This window comes from Oncorhynchus mykiss, chromosome 28 (genome assembly GCF_013265735.2).
Source record: "Oncorhynchus mykiss isolate Arlee chromosome 28, USDA_OmykA_1.1, whole genome shotgun sequence".
Lineage (NCBI taxonomy): Eukaryota > Metazoa > Chordata > Actinopteri > Salmoniformes > Salmonidae > Oncorhynchus > Oncorhynchus mykiss.
Window position 1 is genome coordinate 12,616,622 of NC_048592.1, and position 14,767 is coordinate 12,631,388.

At 40.5% G+C, this 14,767-nt stretch overlaps 1 protein-coding gene across 1 annotated transcript in view; it reads left to right on the forward strand.

Moving 5' to 3' along the window:
* Nucleotides 1-14,216, forward strand: part of pth1r (parathyroid hormone 1 receptor) — an 86,299-nt gene extending 72,083 nt beyond the window's left edge. Inside the window, exons 9-13 of the mRNA XM_021589162.2 lie at nt 452-518; nt 699-793; nt 10,210-10,351; nt 10,761-10,802; nt 12,597-14,216. Coding sequence (XP_021444837.2) covers nt 452-518; nt 699-793; nt 10,210-10,351; nt 10,761-10,802; nt 12,597-12,971 — 721 coding nt within the window. The 3' untranslated portion in view covers nt 12,972-14,216. The remainder of the gene's footprint in view (nt 1-451; nt 519-698; nt 794-10,209; nt 10,352-10,760; nt 10,803-12,596) is intronic.
* Nucleotides 14,217-14,767: the final 551 nt, after the last annotated feature.

Here is a 14,767-nt window from a genome sequence, read left to right on the forward strand (position 1 = left end):
TTGTGCTGTAATCTCAATTTGTCATCATTGATGTTGGCTCTGAACGCACAGTACTGTGCATTTGCCAGAATCGTTCATGGGAATGTGAGACAGAAACTTAGAACGTGTTCAAGAATCCCCTTAGGTTCATAGAATGTTTAAAGGCAGAGTGTACGTCTTCAATTTAATCGAAACCCCATTGCAGTATTTACACGGTAGTAACTGCTTCCACATGGTTATATAAAATCACAGAGTACACAAGGACCATGCGTAAAACATTGCTATGGCAGGTTGGATTGAATTCCAGCCAAGACTTTGGAGCCTAGGACCAGTCTGTAAGGGTTGCCAACTTCCCCATGTGTTGTTGTTACACTAGGATATACCGAAATAGATTAGTTCCTGAAAGCGATTAATTACACAATCATGCGTATCTATATTTGTTTTCCATAAATTCCCTGTTTATCACTTACAGGTGCTGGGACCTAAGTGCAGGCAATCTGAAGTGGATTGTACAAGTGCCCATTCTAACAGCAATAGTGGTAAGTAAACATGTCAATTGAAAATGTTAATTGGCATAATGGCATTTAACATTTTCAATTGACAGGTTTAACTATCACAATTACTGACCACTATTACCACTATCGGCTTTCTGAGAGAGTTAGTAGTTGAAATATTGGGCTTTGGTGTGCTACATTGTGTCATTGTGTCTGTTATCAAAGGTGAATTTTATGCTGTTCCTGAATATAATCCGAGTTCTGGCCACTAAACTTCGAGAGACAAATGCTGGCAGATGTGACACAAGACAGCAGTACAGGTAAGAAGCCATGCTCTGACTGTTCCTTCCTGCTTTATCATGACATGTCTGCCCAAGCCCAGCTCAGTTAACCCCTACCATTGTGTTGCTGAGTTTTCATAATGCTTCAGCAAATGTACATTACCCCAGGGGCGTTGGTAGACACAATGTAAGTAACCTAATGTACAGTGCATTCGGAAAGTATTCAGACCCATTTTGTTACGTTACAGGCTTCTTTCAAAATGTATACAATCATTTTTTTTCCCTCATCAACCTACACACAATACCCATCATGACGACCTGAAAACAGGTTTCTCTTAAGTTTTTGCAAATGTATTAAAAATATAAAACAAATGTAGCTCTAGGGGAATCCGGTTTCCGTTGATCACCCTTGAGATGTTTCTACAACTTGATTGGAGTCCACCTGTAGTAAATTCAATTGATTGAACATGATTTGGAAAGGCACATACCTGTCTATTTAAGGTCCCAAAGTTGTCAGAGCAGAAACCAATCCATGAGGTTGAAGTAATTGTCCGTAGATGTCCGAGACAGGATTGTGTCAAGGCACAGATCTGGGGAAGGGAATAAAAAAATGTCTGCAACATTGAAGGTCCCCAAGAACACTGTGGCCTCCATCATTCTTAAATGGAAGAAGTTTGGAACCACCAAGACACTACCTAGAGCTGGCCGAACGGCCAAACTGAGCAATCTGGGCTGAAGGGCCTTGATCAGTGAGGTGACCAAGAACCCGATGGTCACTCTGATAGAGCTCCAAAGTTCCTCTATGGAGATGGGCTACACTTCCAGAAGGACAACCATTTCTGCAGCACTCTCCCAATCAGGCATTTTAGTTAGTGGCTAGGCGGAAGCCACTCCTCAGTAAAACACATGACACCTAAAGGACTCACAGACCATGAGAAACAAGATTCTCTGGTCTGATGAAACCTAGATTGAACTCTTTGGCCAGAATGCCAAGCGTCACGTCTGGAGGAAACCTGGCACCATCCTTATGGTGAAGCATGGTGGTGGGAGCATCATGCTGTGGGGATGTTTTTCAGAGACTAATCAGGATCGAGGGAAAGATGAATGGAGCAAAGTACAGAGAGATCCTTGATGGAAACCTGCTCCAGAGTGCTCAGGACCTCAGACTGGGGTGAAGGTTCACTTTCCAACATGACAACAACCCTCAGGACACAGCCAAGACAACACAGGAGTTGCTTCATAACAAGTCTCTGAATGTCCTGGAGTGGCCCAGCCAGAGCACAGACTTGAACCCGACCAAACATCTCTGAGGAGACCTGAAAATAGCTGTGCAGCGACGCTCCCCATCCAACCTGATAAAGCTTGAGAGGATCTGCAGAGAATAATGGAAGAAACTCCCGAAATACAGGCATGCCAAGCTTGTAGTGTCAGCAAAGTACTGAGTAAAGGGTCTGAATACTTACTTAAATGTGATATTTCTGGGGGGGTTTCATACATTTGAAAATAATTCTAAAAAACAGGTTTTGCTTTGACATTATGGGGTATTGTGTGTACATTGATACATGTTTTTGTTTAACCATTTTAGAAAAAGGCTGTAACGTAACAAAATGTGGAAAAAGGCAAGGGGTCTGAATAATTTCCCGAATGCATTGTATATCCCTTTAACTGCCTTGAATTCCTACTGATCCTACAGCTATTGTACACAGCAATCATGTGCCTATGAACCAGTGCTATACTGTTAGCACTGTTAGCACTGCCTACAGGTTCATATGCCTCACCTAAAGCCTATTCTTGTGGGAAGCTGCTATAGACCACCAAGTGCTAACAGTCAGTATCTGGATAACGTGTGAAATGCTTGATAATGTATGTGATATTATCTGGGTGATTTAAATATTGACTGGCTTTCATCAAGCTGCCCACTCAAGAAAAAGCTTCTTATCAGTCAACCTTCCAGGGTAGTTACAAACAGCACAGGAATTAAATTGTCAACGTGTATTGATCACATCTTTACTAATGCTGCAGAAATTTGCTTTAGAGCTGTATCCAAATCCATCGGCTGTAGGGATCACAATATAGTAGCCATATCTAGTTCCAAAGGCTGGGCCTAATATAGTGTATGAGGTTATACACAATGTTTTGTAATGATTCCTATGTTGTTGACATAAATAATACTTGTTGGTCTGTAAAAAGGAGCAACCCAGACGCTGCACTTGACACATGTATGAAATAGTTTTATTCTAGTTACTAATAAGCATGATGAGGAATTGAAAAATTGTATGTTTGAGAAGGATGAGGCAAAAGGAATGGCAAATAAGTCTAGCTGCACAACTGATTGGCAAACATACTTCAAACTGAGAAATCATGTGACTAAACTGAATAAAAAGAAGAAACTACACTATGAAAAAAATAGAAATTATATCAAGAATTATAGTAACATTTTTTGGAGCTCCTTAAATTACATTTTGGGCAAAAAGGCAAACTCATCATTCTGTGAATCAGATGGCTCATTCATCACGAAACACACTGATATTGATTATTATTAATTAATTGTTTTTCATTGGCAAGATTCACATGGCATGCCAACATCAAACACTGACACTAAACATCCAAGTATAACTGATCAAATTATGAAAGACAAGCATTGTAATTTTGAATTCTGTAAAATGAGTGTGGAAGAGGTGAAAAAAGTATTGTCTGTCAACAATGACAAGCCACTGGGGCCTGAGAATGAATGGAAAATTACTGAGGATAACAGTGGACGATATTGCCACTCCCATTTGCCATATCTTCCATCTAAGCCTACTAGAAAGTATTTGCCCTTAGTCCTGGAGGGAAGCAAAATTTTATTCCGCTACCCAAGAATAGTAAAGCTCCCTTTACTGGCTCAAATAGCCAACCAATCAGCCTGTTAACAACCCTTAGTAAACTTTTGGGAAAAATGTTGTTTGACCAGATAGAATGCTATTTTACTGTAAACAAATTGACACTTTCAGCATGCTTATAGGGAAGGACAGTCAACATTCAGCACGGCACTTACACAAATGACTGATGGCTGTGAGAAATTTATGATAAAAAGATTGGGGGAGCTGTGTTAGACTTCACTGCGGCTTTTGATATTATCAATCATGGAAAAACATGTGTTATGGCTTTACACCCCCTGCTATATTGTGGATAAAGAATTACCTATCTAACAGAACACAGAGGGTGTTATTTAATGGAAGCCTATCCAACATAATGCAGGTAGAATCAGGAATTCCCCAGGGCAGCTATCTAGGCCCCTTACTTTTTTCAATCTTTACTAATGACATTCCACTGGATTTGAGTAAAGCCAGTGTGTCTATGTATACGGATGACTCCACACTATACACATCAGCTACTAAATGGCTTGTCAAACCTGTATCATAATATGTTGATACAATAGTAGCTAAAATGAGGAGAAGTCTGTCCATAATAAAGTGCTGCTCTGCCTTTTTAACAACACTATCAACAAGGCAGGTTCTATAGGCCCTAGTTTTGTCAAACCTGGACTACTGTTCAGTCGTATGGTAAGGTGCCATGAAAGGGTACTTAGAAAAATTTAAATTGGCTCAGAACAGGGCAGCACGTAAATCTCTCATGACTCAAATTGGAGGAGAAATTTACTTCATCACTACTTGTTTTTGTAAGAAGTGTTGACATGATGAATGGACCAAGATGTCTGTTTAAACTACGAGCACACAGCTCGGATACCCATGCATACCTCACAAGACATGCCACCGGAGGTCTCTTCACAATCCCCAAGTCAAGAACAGACTATGGCAGGTGCACAGTACTACATGGAGCCATGGCTACATGGAACTCTATTCCACATCAGGTAACTAATGCAAGCGGTAGAATCAGATTTAAAAAACAAATAAAAATACACTTTATGGAACAGCGGGAACTGTGAAAAGAGACACAGGCACAGACACATATACACATAAGACACACACTCTACACACACGTACACATGGATTTAGTATTGTAGATATGTGATAGTCACTGCCTGAGGGAACACACTTAATGTGTTGTGAAAAATGTTATGAAGTGTAATGGCATGTAATATTTTAAATGGTAATTTAAATGTCTTTGGGTTGGTAATTTACCTGTCTTATATCAGCTTGCTTGCGCTGAGGTGAGAGGGGTGGAAATATGAGATGTGTGTCCTTAAAAATGTGCCAATTTCAAGCAGTGCTACTAGTGATATTTAAGACTCACCAAAAACTGGTCTAAGCGGTAATGTGATTGGTTATGGCATCGATTTTACCAGTGGAGGCGCACAGCTTAATCAGTGGCCTATAGCCAATGTTTTATTAAAATATCATAAACAACAGAACAGTCAACTGACATTCCCGTTTTTTTATTTTAATTGGACATCATTTTTGTCCATGCAAATTCTGTGAAAAGTTTGGACTCATTAGGCCTATGTTCAATGCCCATTCAATGAAAGGTGTCAGTGACTGTAGGAAGTCTGTTCAGGAAGATGAAGTTATTGCAATAGACTGCTTATTGTTTTTCCTTTATCATTTTGTTTTTAAAAAAGCATCTTGCACTTTTGTCTGTTTTCAACTGTCAACTCGCAGGAATTCTGATCGCTGTCCTTGGTGCTGAATCCGCTTGTATCCTAGACTATTTTCCAGTTTGTTTGTTTGTTTGTTTGTTTACCTTTGACGTGGCAAAGTCACTAACGGCGAGGGGAGGCTAATCTTATTCCAACGTTTGGGCAATGTCCAATTGTCTATGGCTCGAACATTCAGTGCATTTTCAAAATGCGAATGCAACGTGTGTAGATTAATATTTGCATGTTAAAACCAATAAAAACTTGATCGGCTAAATGTTTGTTATAACTAGGCCTATTGTAGGGTCACTGTATACTATTTAATGAACTATCTTGGATAGGACATCAATTCCGCCTGCCGAAGAGCCCTTAGGCCTACTTGTGCACACATTGCATTATGCTCATTGAATGAGAGATGCGATTTATTATATCATGCTTCTGACCCGATCCTATTTAGAAATATTGTTATTTGGCCTCCCGGGTGGCGCAGTGGTTAAGCGCCAGCTGTGCCATCAGAGTCCCTGGGTTCGTGCCCAGGCTCTGTCGTAACCGGCCGCGACCGGGAGGTCCGTGGGGCGATGCACAATTGGCCTGGTGTCGTCCGGGTTAGGGAGGGCTTGGTCGGTAGGGATGTCCTTGTCTCATCGCGCACCAGCGACTCCTGTGGCGGGCTGGGCGCAGTGCGCGCTAACCAAGGTTGCCAGGTGCACGGTGTTTCCTCCGACACATTGGGGCGGCTGGCTTCCGGGTTGGATTCGCGCTGTGTTAAGAAGCAGTGCGGCTTGGTTGGGTTGTGTATCGGAGGGCGCATGACTTTCAACCTTCATCTCTTCGAGCCTGTACAGGAGTTGTAGCGATGAGACAAGATAGTAGCTACTACAACACTTGGATACCACGAAATTGGGGAGAAAAAGGGGTAAAAAAAAATAATAATAAAAAAAAATCTCAAATATTGTTATTTAAAAAAATGGATGAATTGTTTTTCGTTTTCATTTGGTTAAAGACCAAACTAATTGTTTGTTTATGTTAAAGAACTCGAAGGCAATGCAATTGTCTATTTCTAGAGAAATGCAAACATTACATTTGGGAGCAGTATACTGGTGAGTGGGCATTCCCACTTTCTCTTTATATTGAATCTTTGTCCTCTTTTATATTGGATCTTTGCTCCTGTGAAATGTTTGCATGTGCGTAAAACCATCCATATTCTAAGTTGCCTTGTTTTTTGTATATGCCCAGTATAAGCAATTATGATGCCTGTAACTGTATTTAGACATTGCCTATTTAAGACAGGTTGTTGTTTCATTATTATTAGGATTTTATTCTAATTATATACTGTATTTTTAGGCATTATCAATAGCTTGTTGAATTGAATTTAGCCTATTAACTACGTTTGGCATGTCCAGACTGCAATTTGCAGTAGGCCTAGCCCCTATATCAGTGTGAATGCTATAGTCTATGTTTAACAATGTATTCTAATATTGAAGCAATGCAATTAGAAGAATGTGGACTGCAAACGTGTTCAACATATTTAGCAAATATGAGGCAGGCTATTTAACAAACTAGGCTATAGCAGACTAATATTCTATTTGGAGTTAATGACGACACAATACATAAAAGACCGTAAATACACAAGTACACAAGCATCCACATATTAAGCCATGGACCACGTTCTGATTGGCTAGTGTGGTGTTAAGCCCCGACACAGCCACAACTTGTTTATTCATCAAATCCCAGCTCTTCCGCGCCACCGCCAGCTACTGCACCCCTAATTCCTGTTGTGAAATTAGCTAAAATATTTCTGACACACCCCTGAAGCTATAGCGCTACCGCCAGCGCGAAGATTCATCATTGCGTTAGGTTTGTTAAAATGGAGCCCCTAGGGTTTCAAGCTTTGGTTGATTTTCAAATGTAATATACAAGTTTATAATGAATATGTTGTATTCCCATCTCCATCTCAACCAAAAGTCAAAGATAAAGAATAGGACTACAGTAAATCAAATCAAACTTTATTTAAAGTGCATTTTAAGTTTTCTTCGATTTAGTCCTATTCTTTAACTTTGATCTTTGGTTGAGATGGAGAAGTGAATCCAACATATAAATTATTAATTTGAAGACGAACTGGATATTCAGAGTTCAGTGTGTCAAATCGGAGGGCATGTTGTCCGGTCCTCTGGCAGTCTCTATGGGAGTGCCACAGGGTTCAGTTCTCGGGCCGACTCTTTTCTCTGTATATATCAATGATGTTGCTCTTGCTGCGGGCGATTCCCTGATCCACCTCTACGCAGACGACACCATTCTGTATACTTCTGGCCCTTCCTTGGACACTGTGCTATCTAACCTCCAAACAAGCTTCAATGCCATACAACACTCCTTCCGTGGCCTCCAACTGCTCTTAAACGCTAGTAAAACCAAATGCATGCTTTTCAACCGTTCGCTGCCTGCCCCCGCAAGCCCGACTAGCGTCACCACCCTGGATGGTTCCGACCTAGAATATGTGGACATCTATAAGTACCTAGGTGTCTGGCTAGACTGTAAACTCTCCTTCCAGACTCATATCAAACATCTAAAATCAAATATAGAGTTGGCTTTCTATTCCGCAACAAAGCCTCCTTCACTCACGCCGCCAAACTTACCCTAGTAAAACTGACCATCCTACCGATCCTCGACTTCGGCGACGTCATCTACAAAATAGCTTCCAATACTCTACTCAGCAAACTGGATGCAGTTTATCACAGTGCCATCCGTTTTGTTACTGAAGCACCTTATACCACCCACCACTGCGACCTGTATGCTCTAGTCGGCTGGCCCTCGCTACATATTCGTCGCCAGACCCACTGGCTCCAGGTCATCTACAAGTGCATGCTAGGTAAAGCTCCGCCTTATCTCAGTTCACTGGTCACGATGGCAACACCCACCCGTAGCACGCGCTCCAGCAGGTGTATCTCACTGATCATCCCTAAAGCCAACACCTCATTTGGCCGCCTTTCCTTCCAGTTCTCTGCTGCCTGTGACTAGAACGAATTGCAAAAATCGCTGAAGTTGGAGACTTATCTCCCTCACCAACTTAAAACATCTGCTATCTGAGCAGCTAACCGATCGCTGCAGCTGTACATAGTCCATCGGTAAATAGCCCACCCAATTTACCTACCTCATCCCCATACTGTTTTTATTTATTTACTTTTCTGCTCTTTTGCACACCAGTATCTCTACCTGCACATGACCATCGGATCATTTATCACTCCAGTGTTAATCTGCTAAATTGTAGTTATTCGCCTACCTCCTCATGCCTTTTGCACACAATGTATATAGACTCTTTTTTTTTCTACTGTGTTATTGACTTGTTTATTGTTTACTCCATGTGTAACTCTGTGTTGTCTGTTCACACTGCTATGCTTTATCTTGGCCAGGTCGCAGTTGTAAATGAGAACTTGTTCTCAACTAGCCTACCTGGTTAAATAAAGGTGAAATAAATACAAATAAAATATTGAATTTAGTTTGGTTGTCAATGCAACCAAATATCAACATTTGAAGGAAATGTACTGTGTCCTCTGCTTTTATAGTTCCATCTGTGCCACTGACTTAGTCTGACTTTAATTCCAGTTTGTCTACAAATTTAAAATATGTCAGATTTACGTCTCCATCTCAACCAAATATCAAAGTTAATGAATTGGACTAAATAATATAAAATCAAACTTTAAATTGACTTTACATCAAGTTTAATTTGATTTTGTAATATACTTTACCTTAGATTTTTTGTTGATAGAAATGCATGGGGTCAATTTCACGCCATATGTATTGAATTGAAAATAAAATAAATTGTGAACATGAAAATAAAGATGAATGTAAACATATTTTTGAGGACGCCTGTCACCCATCCTAAAAAATACGTTTACATTCTCAACTTTATTGTCATGTTCACGATTTATTTTATTTTGAATTCAATACATATGGCGTGAAATTGACCCCATGGAGATATAAATAGCCTGTTAACGTGTCAACAATACAATTATATGTTGAATTCACATTTCCAACTGAACCACAAATAAAAGATAAAGAACACGATTAAGCCAGTGGCTCAGATTAAACTAGCCAATCATTTAGATGCATCTCCTTTAAATGTTGATGTTTGGTTGAGTTGTCAACCAAACACAGTTCAATACTACTTTTGTAATACTGTTTAAAGTATTCTTAGAAACTAATCGAACACTATTTATTACATTTTAAAATGGCCATATTTTGAGGTTACTGTCACTATATAAGTCTTCTTATGTAATCATAGAAAGTGTGTATGTTCAAGATAGCACGCAACGGTTGCAGGTCTGTGGAGATATTCACAATTGCTATAATAATCTGTGCAGAATCTCGAACAGCATTTATCACTGAGCCCTGTACTTTTAATGTAATCTCAGCTGCAGTCCAGGTCATTTGGTTGTGCTATTAGAGGAAACACATTGATTTATTAAGTTGTATAAATACAACATATCTGAACTGTGTTGTGCTTTGAAACGGTTGAAAGCTCAATGATAAAATATTTAGATGACAACTAAACCAAAAATCTTACATAGGTTTTTCCTTTGGAATTTGTTTATGCATTTAGAAGGTTGAAAACCATAGTGATAACATGGTCATTCAACAAACTGCTGGATGTCTTTTTGAGTGGGCGAATAAAGGTTGACTCATTTGATCAACGTCTCAACAAAATATTACCCAAATATCCACGTTGAAATGTCGTAGTGTGCCAAGTGGGGCAGTCATGTCGGTAAAAATGAATAATACAGTGAACATATCTATTATGATATAACATTTTATCTCCCCGTGACAACTGTCACACACAGTAAATGTCAAAATGAATCACTGCTATTATGCATTCTCTCCACAGGAAACTGTTGAAGTCTACTTTGGTCCTGATGCCACTGTTTGGCGTTCACTACATCGTGTTCATGGCCATGCCTTATACTGAGGTAACTGGAGTCCCCTGGCAGATACAGATGCACTACGAGATGCTCTTCAATTCATTCCAGGTACTGACTGGTCTCGAACCGCATGGATGAATGAACAAACAACCAAATTATGTTTTACTGCATGTGGGTTTAATCACAGGCAGCCAGCAATGGATCTGAAATGATGAGCTGCTGCAGTACTGTAAAAAGGAGATATATCAATCGGCCAAAGTCCACTATGGGGCACTGCATATGCTGTAGTGGTGTGCTACACATAGTTAAGTATTGAGTTGTGATGAAACTGTTATGAGTAAAATTAGAGAGAGCTGCGCAGCTCAGTGTTTTCAGAGTAGGCAGCTGGTGTCAGTGACTTGAACTGTCAATTGAGATTGCATGACATTTGTCTAAAATGCTCTGGATAGATGCTCAGGTCAACCTGTGTACTTTGAGTCATACGCAAACTTGTAATAATGGTTTATCTTCTTTCCAGGGATTCTTTGTGGCAATTATATATTGTTTCTGCAACGGGGAGGTAAGGACAACGTTGAACAATTTTATTAAGATTTATCTGTGAAAATGTCTTCAAGGAAATCCTAATAGATTATAGTATAGTATTTAAGACACTATGTAATCCTGATGTATAATATTATGCTCGTAATTAATTGCAGTCACAGCATGCACACAGTATGCACACAAAAAAACCTCAGGCTCAATTATTGTATGCAGGGATGTGCACAGACCTTTCATGGGGCATGTTCTCAAAATGAAAAAGGTATATTTACTTATGCAACACATTTACTCATCACACATTGTAAGCAAGTTAGTGACAGTGCCTCTTGAAGGCATGATTGACATTGGGAATAGAGGGCGATCAGCTGATTATTGATGTAAATATGCTTAAAAAAAAAAGATTTATATCTTCAATGCTCTTAAATAATAACCTCATATTATAGCCTAATGCTCATTGTTATTTTAGTTTATGGTGGTTAACTAGAGTCTAGCCTACCTGTGTTTAGTGCTTCATTTGTTAATTTGGGGGGAACAAAAAGTGAGCGAGAGAGGGGGGTCACCTAGGGAGCTCTGAGGTACCGAAACGCATAAAAAAAAAATACATTGCGGCTATAATAAAGAATTGCATGCATATCATCACATTTGTGCAGTGGCATAGAGAAGTAGCCCAGAGTAGAGGTGCACACAGAAGTTGCACATATGGGGAACATTTTTAGTAGCCTAGGGTCAGAAAACAGTTTGCCTTTTTTATAAACGCATTTTCTGCAATTCCACATCATTTTACATGACTGTGGAGACTTTATCAGAATGATGTTTAATACCGCACAAATGATCAAAATGACAAGCTACTTTGACAGTGACTGACTGAGAGGCCTAGGTGTGTGGAGACCCACATTATGGTACAATAGGAGGAGGAAATTAGTCTTAAGAAAGCTTTCCAGTTTCACTGACTCACCCAATGACGTCTCTTGTAAACAATGTTCACTCAATAGGCCCATTTGGAAGTTGAAAGATTGCTCTTCTCTTTTCAGCAGGGGCCATTTGCTTTCCAACCTGTGTTTTCCCACAACTGTATTTGAAATATTGCTAAAGGCCTGTTTTGACTGCATGCTGTTCACTGACACATTTGCCATGTGTTCCCGACTGCCTTGTTATAGGGCTACACACAATCCACAGCTAGGCAATTTTTTGTTCCTCTGTGGCTAACTTATAGGCCTACTCATGGTGAAGAAGGCTATTGAGAAGTATTTAATTAATTTCTGAACAGACAGCAGTAATTCTATAACTTTGGCAAATTTATTTCAATTTATCGGGGGTGCTGCAACACCAGCACCCTTCCCGCGGCTATGATTCTATAAGGAAATACATTGTGAAGGGCTGCTGCCAACCAACCAGACAGATATCGATGATGTAAATCAAGGGTTAATCAAATGTTATGCAGTACTGTTTATATTTAAACTAGGTAGCTTACTACACACACACACTCAACCGGTGACCTGCATCACAAGCCATGCATGTTTGGATACCGGGCGCACGTGAGCTCCGTACAGGACAGGCCAACGGATGGGGGGTGGTGGGGTGCCGAGCTTGACCGTGTCTCGACGACTTGGGGGCAGTGGGTTCAGAACAACGACGACTAAAACTGTATTTAAAAAACGTTAGACCACCACCCAAAAGGGTACTTGACTAGTGGGAGAGCAAAGGGGAAAATGCTCGGCCACAGGTAGACACATATCTGTGCACGTGCCTGATTAAATTCCACTGTCGGGTTTAGATGTACTTAGTGACAATCTTATTTCTATCCATCTTCCTTTAGGTCCAGGCAGAAATGAAGAAAACCTGGAGCAGGAGGACACTAGCGCTGGACTTTAAACGTAAAGCCCGTAGTGGCAGTAACACGTATAGTTATGGACCTATGGTGTCTCACACCAGTGTAACCAACGTCACTGCCCGGGGGCCCCTGGCCCTCCATCTCACTACGCGCCTCGGGGCCCCAGTCACTGTCAACGGGCACCGGAACCTCCCGGGGTATGTGAAGAACGGTTCCGTCTCCGAGCACTCTATCCCTTCCTCGGGACAGGAGTTACACATTCCCGAGGAGGAGCAGCTATCCAATAACACGCCACCGCATTCTGTTGAGGAGGAGAAACCCTCGCCTGTGGTGGAGGAGGAGCGAGAGACCGTTATGTGACGTTCATGTGACCTCTAGTGAAAGACAGTCATGTCAATAGCCCCTCCGTTGTGAGGACGATCTCTGTAGGAATGAGTCATGGAACATAGCACCAGTCATTATTCTCAGGATGTTACACAGTAGGAGGATGGCTGCCTTTTGTCGACACTGCCAGTTTTTCTCCTGTGAATCGAGCCAGAATATTAGTGGGTGGATAAGGACTGGAGGACAAAGGCTCAAGGCTAAAAGGGTACCTCAGTGTTTGAGGTGAGCCACCAACGCAGACAATCACCTTCTGTACTGTAGCAAACACCGCCGCTCTTTCTGAGACTATTTCCACCTGCCATACGGACAAGAATTCATGTTTGTTTTGTTTTATTTCAATGAGTTGCAGCAGGTACTTTACATTTGATGAAAACCAACTTGCAGATTTTTAGCTTTTTCACATTCTAAATCTATTCTAAAACGTGTGGATCGTGAATGGTCTGTGACTGGACAGTAGGCTAATGTGTCTGTCTGAAACCTACAGCGGTGATAGTCCACAGGTCCTGTGGTTGAAGGTGTCTAACAGCATATGTAGGTCCTCATTCTGGCAGGAGCATGTTAGCTGATGTTAGTGTAGCGGATGGATAAGTTAGCATACAGCTCACTAGCTTACATCTGTTACGTTAGGAACTCCTAGTGATACGAGGAAATGCCTGGCTGCAGTTGCCTCTGCCCGCATGGTTGGGGAGATCTCACTACATTTCGATTGGTTTGAAATATGGATGTCAATTCAGAAAACCTAACCCACTTTGATGTAAAAGGGAATCAAACTCAGGTACTCCAAACCCACCATTCTAGTGCATCACTTTGAGCTAGTGTGTACTGTAGTTTCAGAGGTGTGCTGGCTTCTAGTGTTGGTTTATATGGAGGAAGGCCAATGGAAGGCTTTTCTCCATGATTATCAACTTTTTGTACAGTTTTTATTTTTGCTATTTAAAAGATACTATCCTGATATTCAACAGTGTAATGACTATGGGAGGTTATGTTGTTTCCATGATGTGCTGATGATTATATTCTTCAATGATAATATTCTGTTTCACAATATATAATGCCACAAAAGTAACCGAAACATATCAATGGAGTGGGAGAGAGGATAAAAAAAAAGAAGCTTTTATATACTGTGCAGTGCCTTCTGAAAGTATTCATACCCCTTGACTTATTCCACATTTTGTTGTGTTACAGCCAAAATTTAAAATGGATTAGATAAATACAAAATCTTACCCATCTACACAATATACTCCTTATTGACAAATTGAAAACAAGTTTTTAGACATTTTTGCAGATTTATTGAAAATGAAATACGTAATTTACAGCGATTACAGCTGTGAGTCTTTCTGGAGCTTTCTCTTAAGGGCTTTGCACACCTGGATTGTACAATATTTGCCAATTATTCTTTTAAAAATGATTCAAGCTCTGTCAAATGTATTGTTGATCGTTGCAACACAACCATTTTCATGTCTTGCCATAGATTTTCAAGCAGATTTAAGTCAAAACTGTAACTCGGCCACCCAGGAACATTCATTGTCTTGGTAAGCAATTCCAGTTCAGATTTGGCCTTGTGTTTTAGGTTATTGTCCTGCTGAAAGGTGAATTAATCTCTGTGTCTGGTGGAAAGCAGACTGAACCAGGTTTACCTCTCAGACTTTGCCTGTGCTTAGCTCTATTCCATTTCTTTTATATCCTGAAAAACTCCCCAGTCCTTAACGATTACAAGCATACCCATAACATGATGCAGCCACCAGTATGCTTAAAAATATGGAGAGCGGTACTCA